This window comes from Arabidopsis lyrata (genome assembly GCF_000004255.2).
Source record: "Arabidopsis lyrata subsp. lyrata unplaced genomic scaffold ARALYscaffold_1, whole genome shotgun sequence".
Lineage (NCBI taxonomy): Eukaryota > Viridiplantae > Streptophyta > Magnoliopsida > Brassicales > Brassicaceae > Arabidopsis > Arabidopsis lyrata.
Window position 1 is genome coordinate 3328616 of NW_003302555.1, and position 13215 is coordinate 3341830.

At 33.8% G+C, this 13215-nt stretch overlaps 3 protein-coding genes across 4 annotated transcripts; 1 reads left to right on the forward strand and 2 right to left on the reverse strand.

Annotated features, from left to right (window-relative positions):
• Window positions 1-2260: 2260 nt before the first annotated feature.
• LOC9328534 lies at window positions 2261-3338 on the forward strand. The gene has a single exon (XM_021012489.1). It carries the CDS (start codon window positions 2285-2287, stop codon window positions 2819-2821), a length of 537 nt encoding a protein of 178 aa, XP_020868148.1. The 5' UTR covers window positions 2261-2284; the 3' UTR covers window positions 2822-3338.
• A 78-nt stretch (window positions 3339-3416) lies between these two features.
• On the reverse strand, window positions 3417-8633 carry LOC9325780 (myosin-binding protein 1). Of its 2 annotated transcripts, XM_021012488.1 has the most exons (5): window positions 8102-8493; window positions 6861-7549; window positions 5309-6659; window positions 3934-5140; window positions 3421-3803 (listed from the first exon to the last, which is right to left on the reverse strand). In XM_021012488.1, exons 2-4 carry the CDS (start codon window positions 7503-7505, stop codon window positions 3960-3962), a joined length of 3177 nt encoding a protein of 1058 aa, XP_020868147.1. In that variant the 5' UTR covers window positions 7506-7549; window positions 8102-8493; the 3' UTR covers window positions 3421-3803; window positions 3934-3959. The 2 variants fall into 2 exon arrangements, with proteins under 2 accessions (XP_020868146.1, XP_020868147.1); XM_021012487.1 differs by having other exon boundaries at window positions 3417-3803; window positions 5309-7549; window positions 8102-8633.
• A 2298-nt stretch (window positions 8634-10931) lies between these two features.
• Window positions 10932-12457, reverse strand: LOC9328535 (myb-related protein 306). Its single transcript, XM_021012551.1, has 3 exons — window positions 12049-12457; window positions 11826-11955; window positions 10932-11721 (listed from the first exon to the last, which is right to left on the reverse strand). Exons 1-3 carry the CDS (start codon window positions 12179-12181, stop codon window positions 11145-11147), a joined length of 840 nt encoding a protein of 279 aa, XP_020868210.1. The 5' UTR covers window positions 12182-12457; the 3' UTR covers window positions 10932-11144.
• Between the last annotated feature and the right edge of the window lie 758 nt (window positions 12458-13215).

Consider the following 13215-nt stretch of genomic DNA (forward strand, 5'->3'; position numbering starts at 1 on the left):
TTTTGGGATTTTTGTTGCCGATAACTTTTATGTATGCAATCGGTTTTGTAGGTACAACTAGTACATTTATGTACAACTACGTCTAAAAATTTGTATGTTATAAACATAGTTGTTCTCAAGTGAACAGTTGTACATTAATCCTCATAGTTGTATTTTTGGCGATTTTTGCGTATTTGTAGTTGGACCTTGATATAAATTATTATGTTGTAGTTGACTACATAATTTTTCTCTATTAATTATCATTTAGAAGATTTTATCTATTCAACTAGTTCAACTTGGTTCAACTTTGTTTATGTATGGTAAAGTGGGTTTTTTGTTTATGTACTTTGGTGGTATTTTGGTATAAATGTAATTGTTAGGTACAACTGAGATTTAATTATTCGGTCCAACTAGGTAAATTGAGAAAGAAGAAAACAAAATATAAATTAAAATTATCTAATGTAGACAATTTAAAATGTTTTAAAATCATCCAATGTGTGGTAAAGTGCAGAGTTATGGGCCCGACTAAAATACACTTTTAGATTTGGCGGCTGGATATACTTATAGTTTTCCAGTTGTACTCTCATATTCATAGTTGGACTTTGGTAAATTTTTCGTATTTACAGTTGGACTATAATATAAATTATTAATTAGTAGTTGGACACATAATTTGGGCATTATTAAACTAATTTGTCTATTTTTGGTTTTTGTGATAATATTTAATATAATTAGTTCAACCAGTTCAACTAAGTAACGCTAAAATATTTAAATTTGTTGATTTTTCATAACTGATAATTTATTATAAATGTAAAATTATATATTAAATACCCCAAAATATAAACAAACTATTTTTGATCAATACAATAAAAATTTAATAATTTCTAAGAAAGATGTTATTTTCACATAAAACACCGCTTTTACTATAAGGAATACTTAGTATATGATCCTCTTATATGAAATAAAAAAGGTGAAAACCAAGTTTTCACCAATGTTCCATTATGAAAACTTTGGAAATGCAAAATAATTTAGAAAAATCATGTGTCCAACTTGTAATTATTTATTTACAGTCTAGTCCAACTGCAAATTATGAAAACTGTGGAAAGTCCAACTATGATTACGATAGTACAATTGGACAACTATGAGTATATTCTGTCATATAAAACAAAAAAAAACAAAATTAGTGGAGCCCACATATTGGGTAAGTACGACATTAAATAAAAGCCAAGCGTTTCTTTGAGTTTCGTTGGGACCCACATGCTGAGTGTTTTTATATTTTTTAATTTTTTCTTTTGCTTTTTAAAAATTAAAGAAAGAATAATTCATTAAGGGTAAAATGATGATAACACATATATAGTGGCATACAGATTATAAAATGGCGGGCTAGATTCATTTTTTCGGTTTAGTGGCAAACTAGCCTGTGACTCCTTGGTCCAACTGGTATTTCCCGGTTTATGGTTTTAACACCAAATTTTTTATTGATTTTTTGGTATTTTTCGGTCCACTTCGAATTGGTAATTTTGCTTATTTCATTATTGATTCGTAAAGTTGTAACATATTTTACTTAAGGAACTAAATGATGCTACTAGTTTAGTGGTTATACCATCTTGTTAGACGTTAGAACTGTGAATCAATTAGTATTATGTTTTACTTGTTTCGACCAACAACAACAACAAAAGTTTCTAGAACAAAACCTAAATCAAGTAAGAGTTCGTTTTTCCAACCTAAACTACTAATGTTTGTTTTTGGATTCTGTCTCAAGAATAAATCAAGCTCCAGAATCTCCCCAGGCATTTAACAGAGGGATCCCATTTAAAATGGCAAATGGTAATTCTACAAACCCTACTTTTAAACAACACAAAATGTGTGGTAGAAGAAACTTCAAGAACTCTTTGTTTCTGTGTTTTGTAATATCATACCATTAAACTTTCACCAGAAACCCTATCTCTTCTGTACATTCATTAAATAAACCAAACAGAAAAAACTTCTTCACCCTTTTTCTTCTTCCGGGATGAATTTTTTTTTTTGAGGAAATGAGCTAGAGATCTGGGATTTTCACTAATCCATTGAATCAAAATCCCCTTCTCTATCCTTCTACATTACTTTTTGTGCCTGCCGCGCTCTATCTTGGCGCGGTCAGCACCATAAGAGAGATTAAAACCATTTCCTCGATCAACCTCTTACAACTTCTGTTTTTCCTAATTCTCGCATACTTGTACAAGAAGGCACAAAATCGCAAAAGATTTAACTTCTTGTGATACATAATCATAACGTGCCTGCGATTTCTAATATATAACAACAGAGAAAGATGGTGAGGGTAGGAGAAGCATTGAGTGTATCAACCTCATCGTCTTCATCGTTCTACGATAGCGAAGTAGAAGAGCTTCAAAAGATGCCATTGGAACCACCTAGAGTTAAGACTAAGAAACGTCTCTCCAAGCAACTCTCCATGTTAGAGACCCGTAGAGACATCGCATGGGAGCGTCGCCGCCGCCAGATGCTTCATCACCTTGAGAAGCATAACGAAGGAGGAGATGACTTGACGGACGAGGACTTGAGTGAGCTCAAAGGTTCTATTGAGTTAGGGTTCGGGTTTAACGAGGAGCAAGGGCAACATCTTACAACTACATTGCCTGCATTGGACCTTTACTTCGCTGTGACTCGTCAGATCTCGCCGGTTTCTACACCAGGCAGCGGTGGATCTTCTTCATCCTCCCGACCTACTTCTCTTGGAGACCGATCTTCCTCTTTTGGTAGTCCTATAAGCGACTCTGATTCTTTGAAGGTTATGTCTCCAGGTAACTATATATATATCCTTTTTTTTTCATGTCGTCACACAATATAAACATAGCAACCTAAACTTTTAGTCAGATTGATATTATTATATGGTCGTGTTTTAATGTCATTCGATGAATTTGCAGGAGATAATCCTCAACAGGTTAAAACGAGACTGAGGCATTGGGCACAAGCTGTAGCATGTTCTATGATACAATCTTCCAATTAAGGAGAGAAGTGAGAGATGGGTTTATACAAGAGTGGGACATGAATGATACTACACAAATTTGACTGAGACAAAGGAAGTGTTGTAGAAATTAAGCAAGCTTAAGAGAGATTAATTAAGGAGTTGATTAAGACAGAGGAGGACAGATTATTGAAGTTTCAAACTATAAGAAGAAATGGAAAAGAAGCATGGAGGTCTTACATGTTATTCTTGAACCCCTTTTTTTTCGCCAAAGACAAAGTTTTAAATATTTTTAGATATCACTACTTTTAACAGTAAGAAAATACTTTAGATACTAGGTTTTTGCTTCTCTTCCTCATTTTTTCCTTTTAATTATCTTTTTTAAATTTGTACTATGACTTAATCAAACTTCTTGTTATTTTTCAAATTCGAGGTTCTTTGTTTTAACCTTTTTTCCTTATCCCCAACAAAAGAAATATGAGTTTAACAAAGGACATTCCGTATATATAATCAAGAAATGTACAATAAGTTACAAAGTTGCATGACTCTTTTAACATGCTAAACAAAAGTATCAATCTAACTAGTAAGAAAAAAAAAAATCAAATGAGAACTTCAGAACAAAACCCACATTCACTCTTCACTCAAAATCTAGAAGAAAAATGTAAAACAAACACAAAGAATGTGAAAACCCACAAGGAATTATGAACACCAAACCCAAAAATGAAATTGTAAAAAATCTGATATCTTTGTATACGAAAGGCGGAAATGGGAAGGCCATGAAGATGCTGTACAGTTCCTTTAAGCTTTTCTCACCACTCTTGAAGTTTGTTTAGTTTCCTCTACAATATCCTCTCCACAAATTTATCTAACACATAAAAACAGAACAACATATGAATAATTAGATCTTTGGACAAAGAGCTCAAAGTTCCGCAGGTGAAGTTATCTGAAAAACCAAAATCAACACAACAATCAGAGAAGAAGAGGAAAGAACATACCTTTGTGAAGGTTGTTGCCCAGGGCATCAACTCTCTGTATGATTTTGTCTTTTCATGCCGACACTCCGCAGAATTTGCAAATGAGAAGCTATTTCCTTGACAAATTCCACGCCTTCCTTCCCGTGCCCGAGAGAATTCATCACCTGTTCTAGAAAGTAAAAGTCTCCCTTAAGCATTTCTACTCTCTCATGTAGCTCAGTGACAGACTCTTGTGCTGGTAGATTATCGCCATGAGCCTCACCATTTACTCTGTTTTCAATCTTCTCCAAACAACTGGTGATATATAATCTCTCTTCGTCAAACCCAACTAAACAACTCTGTATCTTGTTGCTCATTCCCTCACTAGGTGAATCCATCTCAGTCACCTTTTCTGGAACATCTAGCTTATTCTTCTTCTGCGGGGTCTGGTCCCGGAAGTATTCAATCTCAGCTTCTAAATCTTGAATTAGTTTTTCTCTCTCAACAAGTAAATCATTCAGTCTCTGTATTGCTTCCATGTCATACTCTGCTTGCTCTTCCATCATCCTCAGGTTCTGCAAAGCTTCCATTTGGAATGACGCCTTCTCTTCCTGCAACCTCGTAATCATAGCCATTGCTTGATTTGTAGCAACCGCTGAAGCACTTCTTTCTTCCTCTAATTCTTTATATAAACCACTCAGCAATTTCCTGTCATAATCAACCTGCCTTTTCAGCCGATCACTCTCACTTTCTCCCTCGATTTCACTCACAGAGACTTCTTCCAACGATAAGTTACTCTCGTTCCTTTCAAGCATTCTCTTCTGAAGTAGCAGCTGCATATCATGATCTAGGTTCTTTGTCTCCTGATCACTACTGTTAACAGATATTTTCGGGCTTACATCTCTAGGCGACAAAAACTCTATCCCTCGAGAAGCTGATATTTGAGTAAGAAGTGCTTTAAGGTCTTCGCTAACTCTAGATGTATCTTTCTTCATCCAATTCTCTATTTGTTGTCTTCCATTGCTATCGTTGTTACCCTCATTTCCTACAACGATATTATATGCATCCGCAAGGTCCAGTAACTCACCTGAATATTGATTTGTTTCTGCTGCCACCGACATTGAGTTGAAGGAAGAAGATTCTGACTCAAGAGCTGCTTCTGTGTGAGAAGTGACGTCCCGTGGAGCCATTTCAGACAATGAAGAGACCGTAAGAGATGTCTCTTTCATTTCTTTGTTGTCTGATACACCTGATATGAAAATTCATTTGCTTTATCAGAGACCCATATCTATTAGTGTAAAATTTTAAGCTTACACAAGCGCACAATATATCTTTGATTTACAGTTCCATAGCCATCATACAGGCAAAGCGGGGAAAAAAAACACAGTCCTTGCGTTCAAATGGAATTTAAACTTACAGTTTTCGGTTGAATTTTGAGGCATGGAATTTGGAGATGGTACAACTATATATTCAGATTCCAGAGAGTTAATATCAGCTTGGTGAGGGTCCCTCTCCTTTGACATCTCAACAAAGGTTTCATCTGTAGTGAGTGTTTGAGGAACCTCGTCAAGAGACTTATCATGGATGGACATAAGTTCAATTCCCTCTAAAACAACTTCAAGAGTTTCAGCAGCCTCTGATGTTGAAGTAGCATCATTGAGGCAAACAAGCTCAGTCTCCTCCATTAAGGAGGCATTTGCAGGATTTTCCTTAAAATCTGGTGTTGAAGTTATATCTTCGTGGCGAACCAGCTCTGCTTTATCCTCTATAACAACTGCAGAATGTTCCATGGCGCGTGATGTTGAAGTAACTTCATTGAGGCAGATAAGCTTAGTCTCCTCCATTAAGAAGGCATTTGCAGGATCTTCCTTCAAATCTGGTGTTAAAGATATATCTTGGAAGCAAATCGACTCTTCATTCTCCTTTAAAATAACTGCAGAATGTTCCATGGCGTGTGATGTTGAAGTAACATCATTGACGCAAATAAGCTCAGTCTCTTCCATTAAGGGGGCATTTGCAGGATTTTCCATAAAATCTGGTGTTGAAGAACTATCTTGGAGGCGAATCGGCTCTTCTTTATCCTTTAAAACAGCTTCAGAATGTTCAATGGCACGTGATGGTGAAATAACATCATTGAAGCAGACAAGCTCAGTCTCCTCCATTAATGAGGAATTTGCAGGATTTTCCTTAAAATCTGGTGTTACAGAAATATCTTGGAGGTGAAGCGGTTCTTCTCTCTCCTTTAGAATAACTTCAGAATGTTCCATGGCGCGTGATGTTGAAGTAAAATCATTGAGACAAATAAGCTCAGTCTCCTCCATTAAGGAGGCATTTGCAGGATTTTCCTTGAAATCTGGTGTTAAGGAAATACCTTGGAGTCGAATCGGCTCTTCTTTCTTCTTTGGAAAAGCTGCAAAATGTTCCATGGCGCGTGATGTTAAGAAAAGATTATCTAATGAATTGATCTCTTCCTCCTTAAAAACCTTCTCTGATGCTTCAGGCACATCATTAACTGGGATAATCTCGGGAAATGAGGAATAAGTTCTCCATTTGCTCTCTTGCAAATGAACTTCTTCTCGGTCATTTAGAGTCAGTAAAGGCTCCAAAGGGAAATCAAAGTTTAGCAGCTTGTCGGTAGCCAAATCATAAGGCAGGGTGATAATTGGAGGAGTCTCAAGATCCACGGTTTCATACTTATGATCCTCATCTTTTAGGACGACACCTTCATCTTCTGAAAATACAGCTTCTGATTCAGTATCTGAATGGATCTTGAGCTCAGTGTACCCAACATCAGGCAAATGATTAAAGCTGGCACTCTTCTTGGGTGTAGATGGTTTCTCGGTTCTCACATCACCAACAAAACCAATCTTGGGCTCATTGTACCCAACATGAGTGAAATGGCTAGATGAAGATTCTTGCTTTGGTTTAGTATCTGAAAATAGAGCTTCTGATTCAGTATCTGAATGAATCTTGAGCTCAGTGTACCCAACATCAGGCAAATGATTGAAGCTGACACTTTTCTTGGGTGTAGATTGCTTCCCGGTTCGCACTTTACTAAGCAAACCAATCTTGGGTAGCATTTCCCGTTCAGCCACCTGAGTAGCAGCGGTTTGAGGCCCCCACAACTGATTGCAACATGTACAATCTGTAAGTTTAGAGCAATTTGGATTTGTGCTGCGATCACTCTTGGATCCAAAGTAAGAATTATCACCCAATTTACCAACCAACAATCTGTAAGTTTCAGCATTTGACTTATTGGTTGTAGCAAAAGAGAAGAGGCAAGTTTCGCACATTCCACGGACATCAACAAGCTTGCCGTGAGCATGACAGTAAACCAATGACGAGATCTCTGATTTGTGTATAGAGCAAATCATATCCCAATGAGTTTTCTTCGAATGTTTTGTCCTCCCGAGAATATGATCAAGATTTGAGCACATCAGACATGGAGATTGAAGCTCGGAGTAATCTGCAAACCTAGCGATCACGTAGGAGAAGATGGAGTTAACAAAGAGCATGAACATCAGTAGCCACTCATTAAAGGCTAATGCCAAAGCTCTAGTGAAACTCCGGGAACCCATCTGTGATTTAACTGCAGACATTTTTCTAGTAGGCATCTTTTTGCAGAAACATAAGATCAAGACTCAATCAGGCTTCAAATCTGCATCAATGGAGATACACATCAAACAATTAGCAAGAGTACAAAATATACTCAGAGAAGATAAATGAGACCAAAGTTGCTAGAGATTTCAGATTAAGACAGATTCTTGAATACAGCAAGAGACAATGAAACAAACTTGATTAGTGCAAAAATAACAACTAATATCCAGAATCCAATCCGATTTACAAATGATATTTGCAGATTTGGGAGAAACAGAGACAAGAAGAGAAAGTTGACCAAAACAAAACCAAGCTTACATAATAGTAGTAATTAATTATCTCCAGTACAGGAAGATCAAATATTTATCTCAAAGTCAGAAATTGAAGCAAAAATAAATTCCAACAAAGAGTTTAAACCACTCTAAATCAAAAGTTTGCCACAATAAGGAAAAGAGATCTAAAAGAACAATTGACAGCTCAACGAGCAGAGATCAAAATTATAATGAAAGGTCACCAACTTAGCTAAAGATAATATACTAAATAGATCAAATCATAGGATCAAAATTTTATATGATCAACCAACAAAAAATGCTCTGTTATAGAAAAATCTAACCTTTTGATCATGAGGATCACCAGAGTCAATACAAGTATATCTTTGGATCCAAGTCTCAATGACAGAGTAGAAAGTGAAATTCCAAAATCTAGCAAAGTTGTGATTTTTGAGAGAGAGCTTCCCAGAGAACATTGATCCCATTTATATATTTTTTAAAATAAAAAAAACCCAAAAGGTAACAATAGACCCAGCAAGGACTGCTGCACGTAGTCTTCACAATTAAATCACTTGATTTTTAAATTAATAAAAATTCGTTGTGAGAGACATTGAATGAGAGATCTTATTTGATTGACCAAACCAGGGAAAACAAAAGATTATCATTGTGGAAACAGACTAAAAATGCTGTTAAAAAAACTCGTAATATTGGTATTAATCCTTAAATATTTTGTAACATTTTTGGTCGAGTTTTTATTTTTCTTACGAATAATTATGAAATATTGTTAGGCAAAGATTGAAAATGAAGATGGAGAGATGTGGAGAGGGACGGGAAAGTCGGCTACTGATTACAGAAACGGCTGCCGAAAGTTACAATTTGAGAAAGGTATTGTGGAAACAATTTTTTTTTTATTATATAAAAATATAATAAGAATTTTTTGTTTTTTTATTAGGGTATTTAAAAATTTTAATTAGATGTTTTGTTCAGCATTAAGCAACCGACTAAAATACTTCAATTTGAGTTTAACTAACTGTTTTTGTATCAAATTTTGTATCTGTTTTTGCCTTTTTGGACGGAAAAAAAAAAAAAGTAGAACACACCAAAAGTTTTGGCTGTGATGTGCTTCCATCTTTTTTTATATACTTTTCTTGTTGCTCATTTTTTATTGTTAATTATTACTCCGTCTGTTCCTAGAAGAAATAATCATTGTTTAATTATTTATTTTTATTAAATATTTTTTAATAAAATATGAACCAATATTAATCTGAAACAGTTAATCATTACGTCTTGAAATCTACGATTTATTAAAATCAATTAATTAAAAATAAAAAAAAATCTAGAAAATTAATCTTTGTGAAACAAACTCAAAACACTAAAACAACAAACTTCAAGGAACAGAGGGAGTATTATTAGCGGGCCTATAGAGATTAGGAGCCGTAAACAATAGCTTTATTTGGTTGTCCAGTGCTTACATTACTTAGAGGCTAGAGCTCAAACGTCATAATTAAGGGCCATGGATGTATTAAATTCTTTGCATGAAGAACAATAAACGGAACAGGGATAATGTCTATATTTATTATATTGATGCCATTTTCAAGTGATAATTACGTGTGGCTTCATCTCTTTCATTTACACTTATCCATCCTTAATTAGTTATAGAGGTCCTACATTTCTCGATTCATTATAGTTTCTCATTTCTTAAAATATAAAGATCACACATTTTTGTGTATGAGCAAAGCTTTTAATACAACTCTCATTCATCTTGTTTTTATGGACTAAAAGGCAACACGAGTTCCCATTAACGCTGCTCGAACTGATGTGATTTGCAACAATAGCTCTCTCTACATCATTCTTTTTTTTTTTCCTCTACATCATTCTTAAGCATGAGGGTTTAATGCATATTAGCTATGAATTTATATTTTGCTGAATATGTGGATTTGACTTGGTAGATTCCAAAGATGAATTATATGGAAGACATAATAACATGTATTTAATTACAATATACAAGTCTTAAATTGGATTTTATTCATGTAAATGGGTAGACAAGTTTAGATTAGTTACAAGTTTAAGCGTGAAAGTATTATTGGAGAAAGAGTAATGTGGTGTACTACTTAAGCAAAGATCAACAATAAGAATGTTTTACAAACAAAATATATATGTAATTTGATCACATTTATTATATAATAATTTTATGAATTAGAGTTAGTTTTGATCCGTTTTAATTTCTTATTATGTAAAAAAAAATATTAATGAAAAGAGGTTAATGACAAAATCAAAAAAAAAAATCGAGTAATGGAAAGATATTCCAAGATTTTTTCATATTTCCATTAATTATAACAAAATCCCTTAATTATCGCATTTAATTCAGATTATTTAATATGATTATACAAACTTAAAATAGAAAATAATCTTTTTAAAATCCCGTGGTTTTTGGAAACCTATTATAATTAATATCGATTTATCAGTAACAAATAATTATTTCTTAATTCAAAAATTTGTGTAGAAAAAATGACGCACACATGAGACCATTACAATATCATCAACAATAGAAATTCTTCAAGAATATTGTTTCATGCGGGTTGATTTTTTTTTAATAAACAATAGGTTATATCAATAGATAATCTTTTAAAAAAAAAATTAATTTTTAAAAAGAAACATAGCCCTTGAATTTACTACTATTTACGATGGCATCCCATTGGCATTTATTATTTAGATTTTCAAAATTAAATCAAAGATATTAACCTAAACAATCATTACCAAAAGATCTCTACAAAATATATTTATTAGCCATAACTATCCTTGCTACAATTACATCCATACTGCATTGTTATAATATTTATTTACTTAAAAATATCATTATTGACATATATAAAATTATTTATATTATTTAAAAATATTATAATAAAATGCAAACAACAAAAGAAATTAAATTTAAATCCGCCATACATCGTTACTTAATGAACTGTATGTTTTCATTTCTATATTTTAAAAATTGAAACCTAAAACATACTAATCGTACACTGAATAATATATAGATATATATGTACAATTTAAAAAAAAACTATAGGTTATATCTGTAGATAAACTTCAAAAGATTTAAATTTCGACTTTTAAAAATAAAATATAGCCCCGCGGTGTACCGCGGGTCAATTTCTAGTTTAATTACAATATACAAGTCTTAAATTGGATTTTATTCATGTAAATGGGTAGACAAGTTTAGATTAGTTACAACTTATGCAGTGAGCATTTTAGCTACTTATATCCTAGAGAAACCAAAAAACATATGAGATTATGTCTTTCTGGTCTCTTTATTCGTGTACATAAAATTAGTAGTCTCATTAATAAGATTCACAAGGAAAAATAAAAACAAAGGAGAAAATGTCACAATTAAAGCATATTAGAGAGCTCCATCAAGTGGCTCATCTCTTCCATTTGGCCCCCAGCAGTACTTGTTTCCTCCAAAAGCCATTTCTCAATAAATGTCAATGGTGGTGTAGCATTATGATGATCATCATCATCATCACCATCTTCATGATGAACATCATCACCGTTGTTACTCTCTGAATTCTTGACACCCTGATCATCCCCGTTGATTCCTTTGCTATGACCCTCTTCCCAAGAACCTTGAAGCTGCTCGTATGGAAACTGATCAGTGTGATGATCGATGAAATTGTTTGTCCGGTTCTGCATTTTCTGTTCCAAGAAAGTAGTAGTAGTTGTACTAGTCTTTGGAGATGCTCTCATCCAACCCTCAAGAAGGCGGGAAATGTTTTCGGTGCTTGAAGCATAGGTAGATCTATGATTAACGGTGTTTCTTGTGGCGGAAGTTTGCAACACCATGTTCTCTGATCTGCTTCTCTCGTCACTCTCGGACTTGTTGAGCTTCTTCTTCAAATGTGTGTTCCAGTAGTTCTTGATATCATTGTCCGTTCTTTGTGGTAGATATGAAGCTATGGACGCCCATCTTTAGAGAATAAAGCCAGTTTAGGGTTCATATCATCAAAGATAAAATAACAAGAAAAATATTCAAAGATAAAGAGATGTCGAAGATATTTCTTTTAAGATTACTTGTTACCCAATAAGGCTTGCAAGTGAATGATCATTCCTTCTTCATGAGGAGTAAAGTTTCCACGTTTAATTCCAGGTCTCAGATAATTTGTCCATCTGAGCCTACAACTTTTGCTGCATCTCAGTAGCCCTTTTAAAAGCCAAAGATACAAACATCAAGACACATATATACAAACAAAGAAAAGAAAAACACTAGAAGAAAACATGTTAGAAAGATGATGACCAGTATTGGTGGGAACAGATCTCCAGTTTCCAGGACCGTGTTCTTGGATGTAAGAAACAAGAATGATATCTTCTTCAGGAGTCCATGGTCCTTTCTTGATCCCTATCTTGTCACAGCATGGAGGCCTACCCATCTTTCTCTCTCTCCCTCTATCTCTAGATCTCTCTGAGTCTTATGCTCTCTTTATAGATATGAGAATATATATATATGTATGTATATGAATTAAATGCAACATATATGTACATATATGTGAAATTAATGGGTGACTTAAAGAAGAGGGAACAACTTTTAAATCTGCTTTTTCTTGACAACCTCTTTTGGATCTGCCAAGCTCACGAGTCACTCTGCCTTTTCCATTAACTATTTTGCGTAGTCAATTAACGAAGATAGGTTGATCTCCACACGAAAATGTATATCTTCCTTAAGAAAACGTTACTAGATTATTTATGTAGTGAACGAGATCCATCAAATGTTTTTTAATCGAAATATTTCCATAAAAGGAACTCGCTAATATATTGTAGATGAATTCATAGTGTATTGATAACAAAAATTTGCTTAATTTGGAACATTCGTTGGTAATTACTTATAATTGTAGTGATAATCAAGTCATAAATGGAAGAAGAGTCGCAAGCTATGTTACTTACATATTAGTGGTAATAGTTGTAATTGTGGTAAGAAAATAATCGAAGATAAAGTGTGAGGAAAAACACATCTTTTCAATAAATTTCTGCATGATTAAAGGGAATCATTCACTGCAACTTGGACATCCTCAAGTTTAGAAAAAAGATATTACATTTTGCTTGCCTCTCAAGATCCATGTCTTTTGTTTTCAACTTTTCATGTATCACGCATCTCTCGTTGCTTCTATGTTCAACCAATATTCTTACACCTTAAAATCATACTAAGATGTGAAAAAGACCGATTAATTAGATTTGTATTATTGTGATATAATTTCCATGTTGATGATGCTTACAAGTTACAGCGCTCATGTTTTCTTTATTTTTGTCATCTGCGAGCTATATTAAGGATGTGAATAGAAAAAAAAATTAACAAACCAAAATGTCTACCCACTAACCAAAATTGAAACGAAATATATTTAATATGTGAATATTTATTATACAGTAATAACAATTTTGTAGTATTAGATTATATTCATGTAAAACCCAA

Excerpts from the sequence above, each read along its gene's own strand:
- LOC9328534 (XM_021012489.1), top strand. The coding sequence starts at position 2,285 with ATGGTGAGGGTAGGAGAAGCATTGAGTGTATCAACCTCATCGTCTTCA.
- LOC9325780 (XM_021012487.1), bottom strand. The coding sequence starts at position 7,505 with ATGCCTACTAGAAAAATGTCTGCAGTTAAATCACAGATGGGTTCCCGG. Across the intron at positions 5,141-5,308 it reads TCAAAATTCAACCGAAAACT|GTGTATCAGACAACAAAGAA; the intron begins GTAAGTTTAAAT and ends TTTTCATATCAG.
- LOC9328535 (XM_021012551.1), bottom strand. The coding sequence starts at position 12,181 with ATGGGTAGGCCTCCATGCTGTGACAAGATAGGGATCAAGAAAGGACCA. Across the intron at positions 11,956-12,048 it reads ATCTGTTCCCACCAATACTG|GGCTACTGAGATGCAGCAAA; the intron begins GTCATCATCTTT and ends GGCTTTTAAAAG. Across the intron at positions 11,722-11,825 it reads CAAGCCTTATTGGGTAACAA|ATGGGCGTCCATAGCTTCAT; the intron begins GTAATCTTAAAA and ends TATTCTCTAAAG.